Consider the following 23,385-nt stretch of genomic DNA (forward strand, 5'->3'; position numbering starts at 1 on the left):
TGCTGAGCAGGGCAGTATAACAGTACAACATAGGGCATAAGCACAACATCAGTGACAGAACTAAAGATACTATCATAGCCGTGCACAAAGTAGGAAGAACACAAAAAGAAATTATGAAATTTGTAAAGTGCTCCCAGCCAACAATCTTTAGAGTACTGAAACAACGAAACAGTGTTCAAGTTTTAACTAACAAATGCCAGAAAGGTTGGCATAAACGAGCAAAGACTGTGAAGGATAAGAGAAACTTGAGAAGGATTGTTGTGTAAAATTGCTTTAAAAGCATTAAACACTTGCATGCACAATGGAGAGCAACTGGAGTGAATGTTAGTAGTCAAACCACATGCTGAAGATTGCACAACTTGCACTTCAACTGCCATGTTCCCAAGATGAAGCCACCTCTAATGAAAAAACAATGACAAACATGTGTCAGATGATGCAGAGAGAGGCTCATGGGGGACAAGATGACTAGAATAACATTCTCTTCAGTGATGAATCTTTGTTTTGTCTTTCCTGTAGTGACCAAGGCCCAAGTGTATGGAGGAGAACCAAAGGGACCTTTGAAAAGGACTGTATGAAGATATCCACAAAGTTTGTATCGTCTGTCATGATCTGGGAATGAATGAGTGCTAATGACGTAGGACAGGGGTCAGCAGGAGTGGATCACGAGCTGCATGTGGCTCTTCAGATATAAACTCCAATTTCACCTCATCTCAAGCAACCTTATGAGTTTATGAGATAGAGCCGCTGAACAAACTTCGACTCTTACAGCATACTCTCTACCACTCTTTAGCCTGTCCGCCAATGACCACACTCGCATTGATCAATATGAGTCGCATGCAAGTGGTAGCATTTGAAATATATCTATATATATAACACATTGAATGCATATCCGTCCGTCCGTGTAATGTTATGCTGTTATTTTTTTCCCCCCTAAAAATTCATATTCTATACATATACATATGTATATTACATATATGCGGCTCTCTGGTACTTTTGTTATCCAGTTTCCATGACAATTTGGCTCTTCTCACTTGACAAACTACCAACCCCTGGCATAGGACAACTGTGCATTCTTTGGGAATGTGTCAATGCACAGACATATCAAGACATCTTAAAAGACATTTATGATACCATTGGCAGAAGATTTAGTTGAGAAAACATATTTCAATAAAATGGGGCACTCTCATACCATGAAGTCAACGATAAATTGATTACAAGAATGACAGATTGCAATCCTGTCTTGACCAAGCAATTCCCTAGACTTAATTCTCATTGAAAATTTGTGGGGAGTCATGAAATGATGACTTAATGAATGGTGCCCAATTCTAAAGAGGAACTAGTGAGGTGCATTCGACACATTTAAAATTGCATCACCAGAAATGAATGTGAAGTATTAATCCACAACATGCCCGACAGATTACAAGCAGTAATTATGACAAATGACGATGCGACAAAATATTAAGTTTATTTTAGCTATAAAATATTAGCTAAATATGGGTTAAATATAGGAAATACAATAACCCACATTTAGCTAATACAGTGGAATACAGTGGGTGATCAGTTAATGAACATAATCCATTCCAAGACCATATTCACTATCTGAATAATCATTAACCGATTATTGATTTACCATAGATTTTTGTGGGAATTTGATTAATTTGTTTTGGAGATCCACAAAAATAAATAAAAAATTATATACTTTCTTACTATGTTTATTTACATGTAATAACAAACCAAAAGCAATCTCTCCATTTTTTTTATGGATGGCACATCTTTGTTTCTCAGATGCGATTTTCATTACTCCTTTATCTCAGCTCGAGTCTTTTTGATTATATCTTTCTTAGCTAAGATTTATCTACTGTAGATCTGTTGAAGTCATCTGCCTACAATTTCAAACATCTTCTGCCCACTCTTTACTTTGGCTGTTATCTCTTGCTTAGTTTCTATAGTGAGTACTCCACTCTTTTTAGGCACCATAATAATATCAGTTTTTTAAATAAAATGTTCAGAAAAGCACTTACAAAAATTCAGAGAACAGAAATTAATCAGTGCAAAAAAAGGTTATGTATATACAACTGTGAAAATCTTGTTTCATAAACCATGTATAGATGCCATTAAAATACAGTTTTACAAATCTTAAATGCAGTGTTGCTTCTTGTGTTTGTTCTGTGAGGTGTTTGCTATCTGAACATAAAAATCTTTTGTGAAAGTGTTTGTTGTCCGATTTGTTTGCAGTCTAAACTTTTTGTTAACTGATCATCCACTGTTTTTTTGTCATTTCATTTCCATTTGTAACAAAAAAAATGTTTGAGTTAATTTGTATGATTAATGGATATAATAAATATACAAAAACGCTGTTTATGTAGTGTCGAAAAAAGTTTTGTATTCTGTGTTGCTTGTGAGAAAATGTACACTAAACTTTCAGTTAGGTGGATATTCTAATTTTTTGTCTAGGAGTTATAGAATTAAGAAAGCACCATTCAGAAATGAAAAAACCTGAGTTGTTAGATGTGGAAAATTAATCACTTATATAGTTTTCACAGTGTAACATTTTCGACTCCATGCAGGTATGATATCTGCAACCCATCAAAGTAATGATATAGCATGTCTACTTCACACTATATCATTATATCATTGTTGCAGTAATTAAGTGAATATATTTATTATTTTAAAAATTTTTTTCAATAGGTGGTACTACATGTAAAGCCAACAAATCAAATGTAAACAGAAATTAATTGATATACAGAAATACAATCAATATTTTGGGGTGGGATGTACAGTACAACATTATCTAAGTTAGAAGTATGTGAATGTAACTGCTAAGATTTGTAACAATTGGTCAAACGGCCTAGGTATGCATAGCGAACAAACAAACAAAAACAAACACTCTTATTTATGTATACAGATTTAATCTGTTAACAGTAGAAAAAAATAAAACTATTATGGAAACATGTGAATATGAATCTAATGTATATTTATGAGGTAGCATTCACAATTGAAATTCTCATTTTCTGGATCATTGAAGGAATAAGAATAGTTTAAATCAATTACCATTATCTACTCATTCAGAAAAATCATAAATTCACCAAGAAGTCAACTTATTTTTACAAAAATTAAGTGAATACAATATGACAACCTATATATAAGTCATACCAGAAATAGAATTTCATTCATTTCTTCCATAAATTATTCTGCCACTAGTAACCAGAGATCAGCTTTACGAACAAACTTATCAAACTTAAAAAAATTTCTGGTTCAATTTTTGTTTTTAAAACTTCTATTTTGGGCAAAATTTAAATTAATTAAATAATGAATTAAATATAAATGTTTTGGCTCAATTACACAGTTCCCAGATAGTGCAGTTAGCTGAATTATCAATTGATGCAAGGAGCATGAGTTATTTTATTTTCTCAAATAAAAACAAAATCTTATCCCTTAATAAATCGATTTATTTTTAGAAAATTTAAGTAAAAATGACATTTTAATTTAAGAACTAGCTGATATTAATAACACTCGTAAGTATGTGGAAAAGTGGGGTTCCACAATCTTTTGACCATGTAACTATGGGAACTTGAATAATGAATATTCATTAAACAAGGACCCCCTATATCTTCATCTATAAGACAGAATGGAATATATTACTTTCCTATCTGTTATATATAACAGAGAGAAAGTATAGCAATTGGTCAAAAAATGATTTTCTCAAGATTTACATTTTTAGACTTAGGGCCTTGAAACATTTTGAAATGCAAAAAAGTTTGGAAATTTTTTTCCATATGTTTTGATGTTACTGTGGGGGGACATGATTTTGTTCTGTAAGGAACCAAGTCCAAGCATTATTTTTAGTTAGTTTTTATTTTGCTTTTTATTCTATTTTTGTTTGGGGCTTATGTTTTGTTAGGACGAAGGTTTCCTCATCACTCATCACCTTAGAAACTTAAAAACAGAAGAAAGAAAAAACCCAACTCACCAACGAGAAAAAGCGCCATGGGAAAAAACTCTCACACACTTGCACTCCCGAGCAGAAAAATGTAAGTCCGCACTGAAAAGAGGAGGGGAGACCCACAAGCACAATTAAGGAACTTGCTAAACCTTAAAGAGTAAAACATCCCAAAAATTGTCAAAAAGAATAATGTAAAAGGTTAGCGAGTATTGTCAGGAAATAGGTTGCCAGGCAAAAAGGAAAAGTTCAATGTTACAGAGAAGTATGTAAATGAGGGAAGTGGTCTCAATCAGAAATGTGTCGTCACCACAAAATATAAAGCCGTACCTCAAGCAAAGATGACCAAAGTGAGCTTCTGTTAGCAATGAGCATGGTGAGCTTTGTAGCAGCAACAAGAGAGGTGTCCAATAGCAATAAAGTTGTTTCAAGGCATTTGAAGTTATTTGCTTTGTGGATCAAAGATTGGAGAAAATCTTGAGAGTTGAGGAAAAAGGTTCCTAGTATATTGAGGTGATGGTTAGGACCTTAGTTCGTAAGACTTGTTGTACATAGGTTAAGTCTTTGAATTTTTTGTCAAATTCCAATGGAAATAGATTTAAATTAGCAAATAGATTGATTTGAGTTTTGTCGGGTTGATTATTATTGTTGATTTTCTTTGAATAAATTGCTCTTTGATTGTTACTAACTTTGTACATAGTCATTATTAGAATTGTTATTAAATATTGGATTGTTTTTTTTTTACTAATTTTGTAATTATTTCTTTCGGTGCACGCTTAAAGTCCAGGCCTGATACATTAACGTGAATCTGCGTAAAGTACCTGTTAGGTAACAGCTATTTCCAGCACACAGTTTGTGTCGATAATCGTTGTAAAAGGTATAAAGATAACAGTAGTACTTTACAGTTCAACCACTTTAAAACTTACCTCCTGTGTCTTTTGTTGAAAATTTCTGAAATTTTGCAGGAAAGTTTGTGTATTTGTGATTGATGCTATTAAATTTTGGCAGTTAAAGGTTATCAGGGAGATAGATAGGAGTTGGATTTAAAATTTTACTTGATATTAGTGTGAGAATTCGGATGCAAGTGTAAATTTTCACACTTTGGTATAGTTTATTTTTATCATTATTTCCTTTTTCTTTTCCCCTCTCATGACATAAAGAGTAGACCTTTTGACCCGTCAGTGTACTGCGTCACCTCAAAGGTGACTTTAATAATCCGAAGAAGGACTCCTCTCACACCAGGGGATCGTTCAATTCTAACGTAAATATGAGGTGCAGATAAGTAACCAATTAGCAACAACAAACACATGTTACTGTCTAGAGCAGGGGTGGCCAACCTTTTCAGAAGGCGGGCCAAATTTCAGAAATAATATTTCCTGCCGGGCCACGCACCTATTTTTTTTTAATTAAAGTAAACAAGCAAGCGTGTTACAGCTTCAACCACATCGTCGCTTCCCAGTAGGGGAGATTGTGGTCAAACACTTGCCTGGTTTAATGTAAAAAACACAAAAAACAGGTATATTTATTTTTTTGAAGAAAATAAAACATAACCGAGAATCAAACATATTTATTAAACAATTTAAAAATGTTTAAAAGTGAGACATCTGACTTTGTTTTACAGAACTAAGTGCATCAAAATTGATCTCCACTGATGTTGTCGCTACACGCAAACAGTTTTTCAAATGAACATCAGTAATTCGTGTTCTCACTTGTGATTTGATGTACTGTACCTGTACTTCATGCGACTAAAAAGCTGTTCACACGCATAAGTGTTTCCACATAGTGAAACCATCGACAGAGCATGTTTGTAAAACGCAGGGTATTTATCCTTGTCCAAATACGCTTCATAGAACTCTTCCAAACCAACTTGATGGAATTTCTCCAACTTTTCAGGGTTTACTTACTTATAGAATCGATTTGGAGACAGGCTACTTGGTTAAAGTAATTTGAACTGTAATTATAAATATGTTAAATATGTATTTTAACGTCGATTGCAAAATCTCTCCAGATGCATTGGCGATAATAAAACGAAACTACAGAATAACACGGAACTTTGTCAAACTGGACTGAAAGTAGTTATGAGTATGAGCCCGATAGCATTGTGAGCTTCCTGAAAACGCCGAAGACCACAGAACACATATAGCTGAAGTTGAAGTCTCATATTAAATTTTATCAACACCTAGCGTCGGACAAAAAACTAAGTAACCTTGAGTGTCAAATAGCGGAATATTTGAAATAGCTAAAAATCTATGAATTTTTCCAAAAATGAGAGATATTTCAAATTTCTCTTAGATATAATTTAATTAATTAAAAATACATGATACGAATAACTCATGACGTAATGTTCTTTTGGTGATATGTACAATAAAGTTAACATTTACGTTCATTTGACCAAGCTCCGCGGGCCGCAACATGACTCCAGGCGGGCCGCATGCGGCCCGCGGGCCTCGTGTTGGCCATCCCTGGTTTAGAGAGTAACCAAAAGGTCACCGACAAGAATAATAAGAATAAACCCTGTACTCCCCTCTAAGTCTGATCGATCCAATGAGAAAGTCAATCTAAATGACCAAATAAGGCAATGATTTTTACTAAGGTGGGGAGACATATTCTGACATGAGTCACCTCACGTCAATAAATCAGGGAGTTTGACAAATTTATGATGGGAAGATGTCAAATATTAGACGGAAAGGATGATAATAACATAAACACAGCTGTGCACAAGTTGAGCTGGCAATTGCATGATTTTCTTCCCCTGTGATTCCCCCTCCAAGGTAAGTATAAAAAGGGGTCAAACTTGCACCTGCAGGCAGACAGCTGAAGAGGACCCACCACGTAAACACCCTCAGCAGACATCTCCCTGCAGACCTCTACAGTTGGAGATCAATGGAGCGTACCCCACATCAGACCTAACTGAGCAGATATCAAGGGACACCAGCTTCATATCACCATACCGTCCGTCGCTCCATACCAATATCCAAGGGAAACTACAATTAGGAACTTTCGATCCCAGAGCGTCCTACCAACACCCTATACAACGAGATCGAATCCCATGAGGTAAACCCTAGACCGAATTTTTCTCTCTCTCCAACACGTCCTTCTTAGTGAGGTATCTTTCTCATTCTTTAGTTTAGGATAGAACGTAGTTATAGAATAGATTCCTATTATTATTATACGTGTGTCATTTCTGCCTTTGCCTTCGATATGTATAATCTCTTAGTAGTTTAATAAATGTGTTGTTTGTGTTCACCTTGTCTCACCGATAACCTGTCTACAGATTTCACGACCTCCCCACTCGAGCGGTCCTTACAGACTGTTGCTGAGTAAGTGGTCATTAGGGATTGTCCCAGTGGCCCTTGGTTTCTCACATTAGCATTTACAATATTTTATAAGACTAATCTCTCAAAATTAATTTATATAATTAAGCTTTTTCACACACAATCAAGAAGCTTTAAAGCCCAGTAACACAAAATTTTAATGAAAATGCATGTTTTCATTAAAATTTTGTTTTACTGGATGACTTTCAAGGTTCTTGATTGTGTGTGATTCATTCCAGTAATTTGATAAGAAGATAGTTTAAGTTTATTCAATAAAATATATCAGATGGTGCCACAGGCAGTTATAAATGTTGTTGCTGAGAAAGTTAACAGCTCATTGCTGGATTTTTTATAATATGCAATTATAAGAAACAATATTTTTTATACAGTGATACAAACCAGTTATTACATAAAAGTCAATAGGGTGGGACATATTACAATTTCATACAGGGATCATGCTGCCTGTCAAAATTTGCAATTTGAGAAAATTACATTCATCTGGAGATTGGAGTGGCAAATAGCCAGAGAGCAATCTGAGGGGGAGAAGATGAAAGAGTATCAAGGAATATGAATTGGTCTTGATCCAATACAATTTTACCATTAATAAACAAAAATAAAGTTGCTTGAGAAACTAAGTCATAAAAGCTCTGCAATTTTTTATATTATCTATCATCCTTTCATGTTGGTTAAAAGCCATAATAAGCAGAAAAGTAACCTGGAAAATAGGTTGGTGATTGCTATAAAAAAGCCAAGATGACCTCTGATACAATTCAAACAGGCAAACATTTTTGTACAGTGCTTGTTTCTTGTATAAATTATAACATCTGTAACAGTGATTCCAAATATGGGGATCAAGTTAACTTTTAATGAGTCACAATGTTTACAAAAGAAAAAATCTTTTCAAAATTTTTAGATTCCTAATAAAAAATTTAAATGTGCAATAAATTTTGTTGTTTTTAAATTATGTACGTAAAAGTGGTGTAATAAAAAGCATTATGGTTATATATTTTAAATTATATAATGCTTTAATTGATTACTATATTACCTCAACTAAGGAAAGTAATTTAAATCATATTATATTGTAGGATGGCTAATGAAGATGATTGCAATAATATAATTGAATGCTTGAATGAAAGTTATGCTTTTGGAAGTAAGTATATAAATTCAAAATTATTATTATTGTTTAACTTTACCTTTTTCTTGCAAAATGTAAAGTTAGTCTTTATTTTTGTTATTTCAGTTCCCTAATTTTAATTTTAAAATATTTGATACCTATAAATCTTCTGAACAGCTATATGTAATTTGCTACAAATTTATAGCTGTTCAGAAGATTTATTATAATATTGGACAAAAAGCAAATAATTATAATTTGATACTGATATTTTGAAGAAAACTATAAGGAATGGATATAGTGTGAAATTTTAGTCTTCTGTTCCTGGCTCCAGCTGGTATTGATTTAAATTTAATCATACTTCATGATCAAAAAGTCTCAGGGTAGTTCAATAAAATGCAAAATTTGAATTTATTCTCAAAGTTTATTTTGTCTCCTCCAAAGAAATTCCCTCCCACTGAAATGCACTTATGCCATTTTGAAAAATTGTTGGCACAAAAATTCTTTACACACAAAACAAGAATTTATTTGCAAACAAAAACAGATGACCTACAGATTGCTGCTAGATGTCAATGAAAATGACAGCAACTTCTTGCATGCACAATTTAAATGAATCATTCCTGATACTTTTTGATCACAGTAGTATGATTAAAACTTAATTATAAGTTAATATGATTAATCAACAGTTCTAATTCTATCATTCATTTAGTTTTTTGCACACAGATTTGTGAATATTTTTGAAATGCATTTGATGCTAAAATATTTAATATAACTTTGTTTTTCATTTATTACAGAAATGAAACTTTATCTAATGATATGCCTTAAATTTAATAGAAGATAATACCTTTAATACATTTAATTGTATATAAGTTAATTAAATAGTAGCTGCTAAATTATTATAATCATCAATTACAAATTAAAAACTTAAAAAAAATCAAAACTATAAAATTTTTAAGTTTAGTTACTAGTAATTCTTAACATATTGTTCAGAAAAATAACTGATTAAATGCAAATGCTTTTGTGTGACGTCCAAGAAAGATTTAGTTCAATGTTTTTAATTATTTTATTAATAAAGTATCATCTCTGTAAATGATGATTATTTCTTAATATTTATGTGAAGAAAAAATTAAAAAGTTTTATTGGCTTATTTCCTTTTTATTTAAGGTAATATATTCATATTTTTTAATATCAATGTAATTTTTCTTTTTGCTATAATGATAAATATTTTTTTTTCAGCTGCATCATTACCAATAAAAGTTTATTTTCAATAAAAATAAAAGCAAAAACAATTGTAAATCTGAAAATGAAATTAACTTGTACAGATCTTTGTATGAAATGTAATACTACAATTGGCAAAAATCTCTACTATCAGTCAGTTGGCAATATGTGGAAAAATGAAATTGCTAAGAAGAACAAAGAAGTAATTAAATTTCAGCCGATTTAAATAAGGTCTGTTTTTTAATAAGAAGAAAAATACTGTAAATATCATTAAAATATATTTTTTCACATATTCTACATACTTTTATCTACTTTTCTACATAACATCCATTTTTGTTCAAACAATTGTCATTCCGCTCAAAAATTTTTAAAATTCCGACTTCAGAGAAATCTGCTGCCTGCCACCAGATGACATTAGGCCACGCCGCTTGTCTTGTATGGCACGACGGAATTTTCTCAAGGTCACAATAAGCATCAGAATTGATTGTTGTGCCTCTTGGCATAAAATCCACTAACAAAGTCCCTTTCCTGTCTCAAAAGACAGTTACTATGATCTTTCGTGCTGAAATCGAATAACAGATTGTATCTTACAGTTGGCGGGTGACTCAATTTTCTTAAACATTATAAACTTCTATAGCTCAGCACACAGACAGACGATACGGCTGCAAATTGCATATAAACACCCGCAAAGCATGCTGAAAGCAGATGCTCATGCACACTGCTGCAGTCGTGCATCATTCTCACTCTCATTCACAAACAGATCTTATTTAAAAAATAGCCCTCGTACATTTTCTCAACTAATATCATACTGTCTCTTTCTATTCTTATGAATATTTGTAAGGGTGATAAAAATGGAAATTGTTAAAACAATGTAAAATAATATTATTATTTATATGTTTTATTTGATGGAAATTGTTAATGAAAAGTAAACTTTTGTATGAATGTACTGAAAATTTACAATTTAGCTCAAGGTAAATTCACATTCATTTTAATAGCTAAGATGCTGCTATTTTATATATGTAATCAAATTATATTATATTATATATTTTTTAAAAATGCTTAAATTTCATTACTTTTGAAATGAAGACTATGATTTTATACTGATTTTTCTAATAATAGAATATTCTGGTTGTTTTAATGTTAATTATTATATCAGTGATAGACAAAAGTATTGGCACACAGCCACTTCTTAAATTTTCTTGTATAACTTTAATAGTAAACTACTTGTAGCTCTGAAATTTTCACATAATAATTAGCTGTTACTCATTACGTAATAACACTAAATAAAAATATTATGTAAGCAGAGTTTAAAATCTGCTACTCATTAGCACCCCTCCCCCTTAACTCCACATCTTCGATTGTCAAGAATTCGGAGAACTGAGGGAGTCACAAAGGGGAAGAAATCGCTTGGTCAGGGGATGGAAGAGAGTAAGGTCCCCACCTTTCAGACTGGACATCTGTGGAACGGATGTTAAATTCATCTGTGCTTGATCACCTTTCCTTTTAGTTCAATTATTGTAGTCTTAACATTTGTAATATTACAAATTGGTGAAGTTGACAAGATTTCAGTACACAGCTGTATTTATATAGTTTTGAAGTAGAATCATGCTTTTCAAATTCTTGGTTCAGAAGATCAAAGACTTTTACATTATCTCCTGATATCAACTAGAAGGGGAAGACAAATGGACAGAAGTCGACCAAGAATTTCAAGGAATCGAAAATCGTCCCGCAATTTTGTCCTCGGTTTTTCAAACTGCTATCTGGACGATGATGAATTATTGGACACTATCTATTTCATTATCGGAGACAGAAGGTGAGCTTTATCTTAATAAAACTTTAATAAGACCTGCTGCTTTGGACAGTTTGTGTGACCCAAAGTCGGATGTGTTGGTGCAAATGGTTCAGTTGCAAAAGCTGTACATGAACCAATAAGCCTGCAAAAGCTGTACATGAACCAATAAGTTGAAGATTATGAACTCTTTTCAGCAAACCATCAAAAAAATATCACTAAACTCATCTTGTGATACAATCAACATAAAAAATAATATGATGGAAAACTGGAGGAAGTGCGTATTTGGATAATTTCATACAAACACGTGTGCATCTCACAATTGGATTACAAGCAAAAGATCTATAACCTTCAAAATTATCTGGAAGGTATTGCCATAAAATGATACAATTCTCGAGTATTAGATAGGGTCAGTGATAATTGGGAGGAATGGAAAACTCCTTTCTTAGTGCATTCAGACAGAATCGGATCCAACTGTCCATAGTAGCGGATATGTGGGAATATTGTGGTGGTTCACTATTAGAATATTATTTTTAAAAACAATGGCGTATCCAACTTGCATATCCAGATATTGGGGAACAAAGCTTTATCACCATGGTAATGTGTGGACTACCTGAAGATATGCAAGCTATTCTTCTACAACACAATTTGAATGCAAAGAAAACTTATATGTCGGATTGAGCAAATTGGTACCTACCAAAAAATCGGTACTGAGGAAAATTGAAAGAAGGGATAATAATATTCATGGTAACTGAAGTTTCACCTCTTTGAATGAAATTGATAATGGTCTCCCTTCCGTTAGTAACTATTTGGAGAATCTGGAAAATAGGGAAGATGCGTAAAACGAGTAAGGAAGGGTTTACCGATCCCTCTGACAAAATCGAATCATTGTTTAGTCATGGATCATAATGATCCCCAAGTTTTCTCAATGGAAGTGAATAACATGCATTGCTTGGCTTTTCTAGATCCAGAATCCACAGTCAACCTAATTAGTCCTAAACTAGTAGATAAATGCAAACTAAAATCCCATTCGATACATAGTCTTAAAATCATTTAATGGAGCACTTACTGTATATAAAGGTGTTTTGGCCACTATAAAGTTTAGAGACTGAACCCAACACATAGTTCATTTCCTTAACAATAATTGCTTCTATGATCTTTTGCTAGGGATTCACACATTGGGAAAACTTAATATCTGTTGGAATTTTGGTAAGCAGGAAGTTTTATTAGTTAAAACAGACAAAATTATAAAGAAGACATTTTGCAGCATTTTCTGGGCATTGATCAACCTGAATATACCAGACCCCCTAAGTTCACTGTCAATTTTAATATAACAGATATGAAGGTGCTTAAATGTAAACCCTATCAGTTGTCTAATGACAAATATCAGTGGTTAAGGATCAAAATAAAAGACCTGTTAGCATAAGACATAATAGAAGAAACATCATCTCCTTATGCTTCTTGTGTTGTTCTTCCCAAAGGGAATGGTGATTACAGATTGACTCACAACTATATGAAAATCAATGAAGTGACTGAATTGGATCCTTATCCCTTTCCTTTAATAGATGATCATCAAATGTCATGGCATGCCACTACTGGTTACAGAGTGAGAGTAGCCAGAAGAAAGCCATATATAAGTAAATTTAAAATTAATCAAAAGAAGAGACTTGCTTCTGCAAAAGATCATATAAGTAAACAATTTGTTTTGGTCTAAAGTGTTGTTTTCAGATGAAAGTAAATTCACTTTAATTCATAAAAATGGAAAAAATTTACTTTGGAGAAAACCCACACAAAGCTATTAGAAAAGAATGTTCAAGCCACAGTAAAAAAGGGTGTTTTAGTGTGATGGTATGAGGTTCCATGTCAGCTACTGATATGGGAAAACTTGTATTCATAGACAGTATAATAGATAAAATGATGTATTTAAATATTCTCAAGGGAAATCTTTAGTAAAGTGTAAATAAACTAAATTTGGGCGATGGCTTTTACTTTCAGCAGGACAATCACTTGTATTGTCCCTCAATGACTACTTTATCATACACCTCACACTCTGAAACATTCCCCACAATCTCCAGATTTGAATCCTATCAAACATTTATGGAAAAGACTTGATGATAGAATGAGAAAATAAGAGATATTAAACATATTAAACTTAGATCATTTCAAAGACTTCTCCTTGAATAATGGGAAAACATTTCCTTTGAAATCACACAAAAACTAGTGCATGCAATGCCAGAGAGACTAAAGAGCTATTAATAAGAACCAGGGATTCACTACAAAATATAAATTGTAATATACTTTTAGCATTATCTTCAGCGGTGCCAATAATACTTTTGTCCTTTATTTTGATGAGTAAGAAACTTTGTTAATTTTTTAAGAGCATATCATTATGTAATTTTAGTTTAAAATTTTGTAATGTATGTCCATTTTGTTACTGGATGTAAAGGTTCTTTAATGGTTGTCATTACTACCAGTGATTGAAGACATCTTTATTTTGTAATATACTTCATATTATTCTTAACTATAATTATTCTTAATTACTTTATTCTAACTATATTTCACTATAAATTCAAAAATACCGAGTGTGCCAATACTTTTGTTTACCACTGTATAAAAATGTCTTTTTGTACAAAAATCAATTAACGTAATTATCAGATAATATACTTGAATGCATTAAAATATTATTGATGTAGCTATTTCATTTATTATTTTACATCAGTTATTTCAAAGTTTTTAATAGAAGATAAAGTAGAAAAGATTGTATATACATACACATATGATGTGATGATAAAGTTCAGTGAACGGAAATGTTAAGGTGAGTGATTTCTGAAAATGAAACTACATGCAGAGTACAGCTTAGACATTGTGCTAGCAAATCAGGACTTGTTTTTGACTGGTTGAAATTTGTAGCTTGTGCATGTACTTGATTATATGAGCTGTGTATGTAATGGTTGTCATTAGCAAGAAATAGAGCAATAAATTAACATCAGGTTCTGCTTTAAGTTGGATAAAACTGCATCAGAAACTCATGACATGCTGAAAACTATTTATGGAGATCGAGCAGTGACAAGTGTGTTCATGATTGGTTCAAACATTTTTATGATGGAAAGTAGGGTATTGAATGTACTAGTTTTGTGTGATTTCAGAGGAAATGTTTTCCATTATTCAAGGAGAAGTCTTTGAAATGATCTAAGTTCAATATCTCTTATTTTCTTACTCTAAATAAATCTCTTGAAGAAGCTTCCCTTAGTCGATGGCCCACAACCTCCAAGCCATCCAATAATGTGGAAAGAGTTTGTGATCTGATATTGCAGGATTGACAACTGAGTGTTCAGATGATGTCTGAAGAACTAGGTATAAACCTTGAAACAATCCATCAGATATTGACAGTAGACTTAGGAAAGTGCAAGATCTGTTCCAGGTTTGTGCCCTATACACTCACAGCAGAACAAAAGCAGGAAGGACTTGATGTGTGTGACAATGACTCTGCATCTTTGGGGCCAATAATAACAGAATGAGACCCGGTGCTTTAACATGACCCAGCAAAAAGACAAAGCATGGAATGGAGAGGTGTTAGATCTCTAATGTCTCAAAATGCCAGTTTGCAAAAATCAAAGATAAAAACTTTGCTCATTGCCTTTTTTTATAAAGATGGCTTGATCCACAAGGAATTCGTCCCAGAAGGGCAAATTGTGAATGGCAAACTACAGGGAAGTTCTCAACCAATTGCTGCTTTGTATTAAATGTGTGTGGTCTCATACAGCTGAAGTAGTTTGTAGCTACATGGAATTGTTGAGCTGAACCAACTGCATTATTCACCCGATTAGCTCCAGCTGACTTTTTTTTTGTTTCTACAATTTGAAGCTGTTGATGAAGGGACAGAAATTTGCAGATATTCCAGATATCCAAGTGAATGTGACATCCATTATGAAGGCAATACCAAAGGATTTTTCTAAAGCTTTCCAGTATTTGAGTGTTGTCAAAAGTGCATCATAGCACGGGTGATATGATGTACTTTGAATGCCAGTAAAGTTTGGTTGCATTTCATAAGGAAAACAATTTTTTATTTTTTTTAATTTACCAAACTTTATTATCACATTTAATATATAACATTTACAATGATATAAAATGTATATTCAAGATTTGTAATTTTATACAAATTGTCAATAAATAATTTTTTTTATTAATGTTTATTCTTCATTTCTTCATTAATGTGAAAAGAATTCAGAATATTATCAATATATAAAGTAATAATTTTATAGTTATTAACAAAAAGAAAATTTTTGCTTTAGATCATAAGTTATGATATTTTGTAAATTTTATTACAGAATTATCAAAATTGAAAATTTGTTTACCTATGAAATAAAACTTTAATTTTAAAAAAATAATTTATTGTTTATATGGATATTTATTTTAATTTTAAAAACAGTCAAAACATTTATATTTTAAAAATTCTATTTAATTTACTAGCAAACATTACTTTCAGTTATTATTATTAAGAAAACAGAGATAAGTTGCAATATTATTCTAACCAATTGAATTTTGGAAAATAAGCACATAACTGGAGTTTCATTACTACCACCACAAAACTTTAATTTCTCTAGCAAGTTAACATCTCTAATTAACTAATAACAAATGAACCTCAACCAAATGAAACTCTTTCAAGAAGCTTCTTGAAGGTATTCCATTTGGTTGATGTTTGTTAAACCTGATGATGGCTGATGAAGGCAGCCAAAAATGTTTGTCATTAGTTAATTTGCTGGAGTAAAGGTTTTTGATGATAAAACTTATGTAATTTAAATATATTGAAGTGGTTTGAAAAAGAAATCAACTGCAAGATGTTTGAAAATATTTTGCACAAGTTTTTAATTCAGGTTTATGGGAAGATTTGTAAAAATAAAAAAAGTAGACATTCAAATGTAACCTCTCCAACTTATTTTTAAATTAAAAATTCTTCAGCTTTGTATGCACTTCAGTAAAACAACTCATTATTTGTCTAACAGAGAATGTTAAAGAATAGAATCTGTTTACAGCTAGATTTAATTTGAATTTAAAAGAAAACACCAAGAATCAAATGAAAAAGCTAGTTTAACTATCCAGCTAGAAAGAACATGGATATTATTGAACTAAAGGTAGGTTGTTATTTCACCATCTCCAGTTAAATTATTAAATTTAATACAATTCAAAAATTAATATATTACTTTAGACTATTTTGAAATAAAAAAATGAGACTAGAACATGCAACTTCTGCTTACCATGAAGATATGTTGTCAATTATGCTTCTCAGACCTCTGTACAATCTTCACTTACAAGCAAATTAATTTGAGATATAACAATACAGGTCATTTATATGTATTTGTATAAACATTCTAAATTTTGGACCTCTTGATGTGAGCTCCTGTCTGTGGTGAGGGGACCTTCCAGAAATGGTTTAGTAACTCTTCTTTACCATTCCTGGGATCTGAACGCCCACCAACGTGTTTGCCGGAAAGGGGGATATGGGAAGTTGAGGGGCAACATAACATCCCCCAACACACTGCTTTGGCCCCTGCTTCGGATAAACGGGAGGCTCAAATCAGGCTCTGTTTGAGTCAATCGGTTGGTCGTTGAGTCATTCTTGACCTCGGCTTGGAGTCAACTGATCGATACAGACTGGGTGGACACATCAGACAAGATGTGCACTTCTTGACTGCATTGTGAGGGTATAGCTCCTGAGAAACCCTGGTGTGATGGTCTATGGGAGTCTCACATGTGATGGCATCCCCTTGTTGGGCCCCATGGTGGGTGGGGTCACCAGGAGCTGAATGTTTTTTAACATTATGGATTCCAAAAATCTAAAACAGCAACAAAGAACAGACCAAGTATTATCAAATAAAGAAAGCATTTCCAGTGAGCCTGCACATTTGATAGTACATGCTACAGGAGACAAACCACTGTCCAAAAGCTCTCCTTTTCTGATTCAAAAGCTATTTGAATCCACCATTGGGCACCTGAAAAAAATACAGAAGTTGAGGTCTGGAGATTTACTTATAGAAATAGCATCACCTCAACAAGTTATGAGAGTTGGCATTATCAGAGATATGGGAGTTTTGATCACACCACACGGAAGTTTAAACTTGTCTTCTGACATTAAATCTGCCTCAGATATCACAGGCAGATTTAATGCCAGAAGACGAATCAGAAATTCAGACAGGTCTGTTAGATCAAGGCGTCACTGCTGTTCGACGTATCTCCATTTGTCGAGATGGCAAGATGATACCAACTAAACACCTAATTCTGACATTAAACAAGCTGACATTGACATCTGTTATTACAGCAGGTTATCTGCATTGTCCAGTTCGACCGTACGTTCCAAACCCACTGCACTGCTTCAAATGCCAGTGGTTTGGACATTCACAAACATCCTGCCGAGGAAACAGCATATGTGCACAGTGTGGAACTGAAGGTCACCAAGAGTACTGAGTGTACCAATACTCCATGCTGTGTGAATTGTCAAAATGCCCATCCTGTCTACTCCTGGAAATGCCCCGCATGGCAGAGAGAGAAAGAGATTCAGCACATAAAAACAGTTAACAACATCCCTTATTCAGAGGCTCGGCGCATGGCCACTTCAAGTGCACCATTGAAACAGAAGACATTTGTGGCTGTTTTGAAATCCACAAAGACATGTGGGGTTCAGATATTTCTGTCTCCCCAAGCGAATCTCTTACTCGCCATGTGAAATGTTTATTTAATTCAATCAAAAGAAACCAAAGAAAAGGAAAGTATCAAGACAAAAACACCACTACCCAAAGCAGGGGTAGTAACCAGAAATTTGGGTTCAAAGAAAGCTAATAAGAACCCACTTAACAAACAAAAATTAAAAGCAGTCCTCTCTAAATCTAAAAGATCAGTCCATGAGTGAGTTCTCTGATATATCTGATGAAGAGAACAATATGGAAGTGACAAAACCAATGTTGCCTCCGAAAGAAAAACCACCAGTGAAATTAAAGGGGGATAACCTTGCTTTTTTACAGACACACTATGGTGACATTATTCAACACTTGGCAGATTATTCACCACTTTATTCAGTTGGTCCAACTGAATAAAGTGGTGAATAATCTGCCAAGTGTTGAATAATGTCACCATAGTGTGTCTGTAAAAAAGCAAGGTAAACTACAACACGGTTTCATCAGAATCAAAGGGATACCCTTGTTAAAAATGCTGCCTCAAACACACAATGGATTACAAAATAATCCAATGGAACTGTCATGGTTTCCGCAAGAACGCTGACATTAAACACTTGACATCATCTATGCCATCTCGCTGCGTGGCACTCCAGGAAACACATCTAAAACCAGGAGAAAAAATCTCTTTAAAAGGATTCAATCTCTACCGCAAGGATGATGATAGCCACAACCATGCCAGTGGGGGTGTGGCTATTCTGGTTTCAAACCACATTCAATTCTTACCAGTAAAAATAATCACTGATTTGCAAGCTGTGGCAGTCAGAATTTCTATTGGAGTAACTGTTGGAGTAATTGTTTGCTCTATATACTTGTCACCAGATGTCAGAGTCAATGAGAGTGACTTGGATTCCCTGGTTGAACAGTTGCCTACTCCGTTCCTTTTACTCAGTGATTTCAATGGCTATAATCCAATGTGGGGCAGTCCCAACATCAATTGTTGAGGCAGAGCCATTGAGAGACTCATAGGCAATCACCAACTATATCTGTTTAATACTGGAGAAGTGACATACAGTACTTCTATGCCCCCAACAAGAACATTCACTGCCATTGATTTATCCTTAGCAAGTCCAAACCTGTTTTCAGCATTTACATGGGAGGTTGGATCTAATCCACTCTCTAGTGACCACTTCCCAATATTTCTAAAATACCGAGGCAGAGGAAGCTGTGAAACATCCCGTCCACCACATCATTGAGGAAATGGTCAATATTGCTGATATCAATGAAGCAGTTGAAGTTGTCACTTCCAGTATTATTCAGGCAGCTGAAAAAACAATGGGAAAAACATCAACGAGATATCCAAAGCATTCAAAACCATGGTGGGATCAGAATTGTGAGGCAGCATACAAACAACAAAAAAAAAGCATGGGGAATTTTCAGATGATACCCCACTGCTAGAAATTTGATAACTTTCCAAAAAGCAAAGGCAAATGCCAGAAGAATAAGACAGCAAAGCCAAAGGGATTCTTGGAGGAAGTATGTTTCTAGCATAACATCTACTAGTTGAAAAGCATTCTAGGATAAAATCCATAAAATTAATGGGAAATATGCTTCTCACTCTCTGTCCCTGCTGGAAAATAATGGCACAATAATCAGCGACATACAGAGTATTGCTGATACGTTGGGTGTAACATTTTCATCTTTATCCAGCAATATTATGTATTCAAGGAATTTTCAGGTTTATAAAGCCCAAAGTGAAAAACAGTGTTTAAAATTTCATTCCTCATCTAATGAGGAATATAATGTGCCATTCACCAGCATAGAACAGGTGTAAGGAACCAAGTCCGAGAATTATTTTTATTTACTTTTATTTTTGCTTTTTATTATATTTTTGTTTGGGGCTTATGTTTTGTTAGGACGAAGGTTTCCTCACCATTCACCTTAGAAACTTAAAAATAGAAGAGAAACCAACTCACCGAGAGAAAAACGCCGTAGAATAAACTTGCACACCCTTGCGCTCCCGAGTGGAAAAAAGTAAGTCCGCACCGAGAAAAGGGGGGAGACCCCACAAGCACAACTTAGGGACTCGCTAAACCTTAAAGAATAAAAACATCCTAAAAATTGTCAAAAAGAACAATGTAAAAGGTTAGCGAGTATTGTCAGAAAATAGGCTGCCAGACAAATATTTGCTAACAATAAACTTTTTTCTAAGTATGTAAATGAGGGGAGTGATCGCATTCAGAGTTGTGATGTCACCTCACAGTATAAAGTCCAAATCTCAAGGGAAGATGGACGAGGTGAGCTTCGTAGCAACAAACGAAAGAGAGGTGTCCGATAGGATAAAATAGTTCCAAGGTGATTTTGAAGTTATTCGATTTGTGGATCGAAGATTAGAGAAAGTCTTGAGAGTTGAGGAAAAGGGTTCCTAGTATATTGAGGTGACGAATAGGATCTTTAATTTGTAAGAATTGTTGTATATAAATTAATTCTTATGAATTAATTTATTTTCTAAGGTGAATGGTGAATCTTTGTCCTAACAAAACATAAGCCCCAAACAAAAATATAATAAAAAGCAAAATAAAAGTAAATAAAAATAATGCTCAGACTTGGTTCCTTACAGTACCAATTCGGATTATGGGGTAATTTGCCAATTTTTATAAAAAAAAAAAACTTCCTACAGAATCGAAGATTCCATGTCAGGATGAGCAACACTTTATCTAGGCTTTTCACGCAACAAGGTGTTCCTCAAGGCTCTATTTTGAGTGTGACTCTGTTCCTAATTAAAATTAATAGCATCGCTAACTGTCTTCCTCCCAGTGTGAAATGTATGTGGACGACTTCCAGATCTCCTGTCAGTCTAGTAACATGAATTTCATTGTGAGACAAACTGCAAACCTCCCATGTAGGAATCGCATAGACAATTGTCTATGCGATTCCTACATGGGAGACCAATTGTTTTACCTTTAACACGGAGGAGACCTCCTGCATCCACTTTTGCCGAAGGCATGGTTTGCACCTGGACCCAGAAATTCACCTAAACGGGGCTAAAATCCCAATGGTTAATGAGGCGAAGTTTTTGGGAGTTTTATTTGACCATAAAACTGACATTTTTACCACACTTGTGCATTTTGAAGAGTAGATGTCTAAAATCTCTGAACCTTTTAAAGGTATTATGCTGCTCATCCTGGAGAGCAGACAAATGTTCTATGCTCATGATTTATAGGGCCCTTGTCCACTCAAAGCTGGATTATGGATACGTTGTGTATGGCTCTGCGCGAGAATCTACTCTTCGGATGCTTGATCCAATCCACCATCAAGCACTGCGTTTGTGCATTGGTGCTTTTCAAACTTCTCCTGTCCAAAGTTTGTATGTAGATGCTTATGAGTCTCCACTATCCCTCAGGAGAGAACAGTTCTTTCAGTCTCGTTTTTTACTACATCAAACAGAAATCTCTGAATAGACTTTCAGGTAATAGTTCAGATACTCAGCTGAAAAGATTATTTGCAGCTCGGACAAGTAGTGTCCCTACATTCAGCATAAGAATGGAGAATGTAAGTAGCACGATAGTCCTGGACACAAGCAATATCTCACAGGTTGAGGTTAATAGTATTTCACCTTGGTCAACCCCAGCGATAGATGTTGATTTAAGCTTAAAGCAGTTCCCCAAAGAAACCACGCCAGACTATGTCTATAGACAGCACTTTGCAGAAATTCAACATTGTGACAGGAATTTAATTCCTATATACATTGATGGATCTAAATCGGATAACTGTGTTGGCTCAGCCTTTGTTTGCCAAGATGAAATTATGGCAGAACAAATAGCACCAAATTTTTCCACCTTTTCTGCGGAGTTGCAGGCATTTATTTAGCCCTAAAGTATATAAATAGGAAAAGTCATTGTTGCTGTGTGATTTACACTGACTCAGTTAGTGCACTTCAGGCTTTGATCTCGTGCAAACCTAGCTCTCACTCTATAGTGATTAAAATTTGGAAACTAATTTGTCATCTTACTACGTGTAACTCCTCTGTAAAGCTTCGTTGGGTCCCAGGCCATGAGGGTATAAGAGGAAGTGAAGAAGCTGACACAGCTGCAAAGTCAGCAAGTTCTTCACAGCATACAATGTGTATTGAAGGAGATGATTTGAAGCTAGTCGTTAAAAGATGACTAGCAGAGAGATGGCAAAACGTGTGGAATGCACAAATCCACAATAAACTACACGAGATCCAACCTTTGGTAGAAAATTGAACAGATAATACGCAGTATGATAGGAGATCTGAGGTTGTCCTTACTTGTTTGAGAATTGGACACACTCGACTGACTCATTAATACCTTTTGAAGAGTGATGCTCAACCAGTATGTCAGTATTGCAACTGTACTATAAGTGTTAAACATATACTTTGCAACTGCGTTGCTTTTGACCAAAGTCATAGACAGCATTTCGGAAATGCAAGTTTGAGAGAGATTTTGGGCCAGAGGCCAAATCTGGACAATATAGTGGACTTTCTGAAAGTCATTAATTTAATATGTATAGAGAGATTTGATTATTTATTTACTAAAATTAAATTTTCGACTATAAATTCGTATCTTCTATTATCAGGACTTATTATACTGGCTTTACAGATAATGCTACAAAGTTTTACAGAAAACAATTTTTATTTTATTCCATATACCTGAAAAGAAAAAAAGGACATTGAGGCATTTTAATTAAATTGATTATTTATTTATTTAACTTTGTTTTGCATATTTATATTGTTGTATATATTTGTTTTTGTTATTGTTTGTTTATTTAATTTTGTCTTATGTTTGTTATTCGTGATGTTTAAAATTTCTCACCATTAGCCCTGGCACAGCTTAGCCTATATAACTCTTGCGCCAAAAAACCAAAACCAACCAACCAACCAAAATTTTGGAAATCACTTAAGAATAGAATATTTAGAAAAATCCATTTAGCAAATGTCCATCCTCAAGAATTTCTAAGTCTAGAAGTATTTAGGTTTGTTCTGGTATGTTAAACATTGCACATATTTCAATAAGACGCGTAAAAGCCATTATTACATGGATTCTTATTAACTTTCCAGCTCAACAAACTGGGAGAAAATGGTAAAAAAGTATGTTTACATTGACCAAGTTTCAATCTAGATGTAGTATTTGTTATTTATTAAATAGTCTGAAAATAAAAGGAAAAGAGTGCAACAAGATCTTCACACTTTCTGATCAACCATCCAGGTTGTGGCTCAAACTAAGACAGATCTTTTGCTTACTCAAAATGTTGTCTTTACCAAATGATATTTTAAATTTTTGTATATTCTGTAAGTTGAGACTGAATTATTACAGGTATATAAAAAA

At 33.8% G+C, this 23,385-nt stretch overlaps 1 protein-coding gene across 4 annotated transcripts in view; it reads left to right on the forward strand.

The window, feature by feature from the left end:
* The window catches only part of LOC111638569, a 28,030-nt gene extending 12,582 nt beyond the window's left edge, over positions 1-15,448 (forward strand). For all 4 annotated transcript variants that reach the window (XM_023384294.1, XM_023384296.1, XM_023384297.1 and 1 more), the window contains 2 exons: positions 8,340-8,404; positions 9,602-15,448. In XM_023384294.1, the coding sequence (XP_023240062.1) occupies positions 8,340-8,404; positions 9,602-9,636 (100 nt within the window). In that variant the 3' untranslated portion in view covers positions 9,637-15,448. The remainder of the gene's footprint in view (positions 1-8,339; positions 8,405-9,601) is intronic.
* Positions 15,449-23,385: the final 7,937 nt, after the last annotated feature.

This window comes from Centruroides sculpturatus, unplaced genomic scaffold, assembly GCF_000671375.1.
Source record: "Centruroides sculpturatus isolate CEXI.00-Female unplaced genomic scaffold, Cexi_2.0 scaffold1205, whole genome shotgun sequence".
Classification (NCBI taxonomy): Eukaryota; Metazoa; Arthropoda; class Arachnida; order Scorpiones; family Buthidae; genus Centruroides; species Centruroides sculpturatus.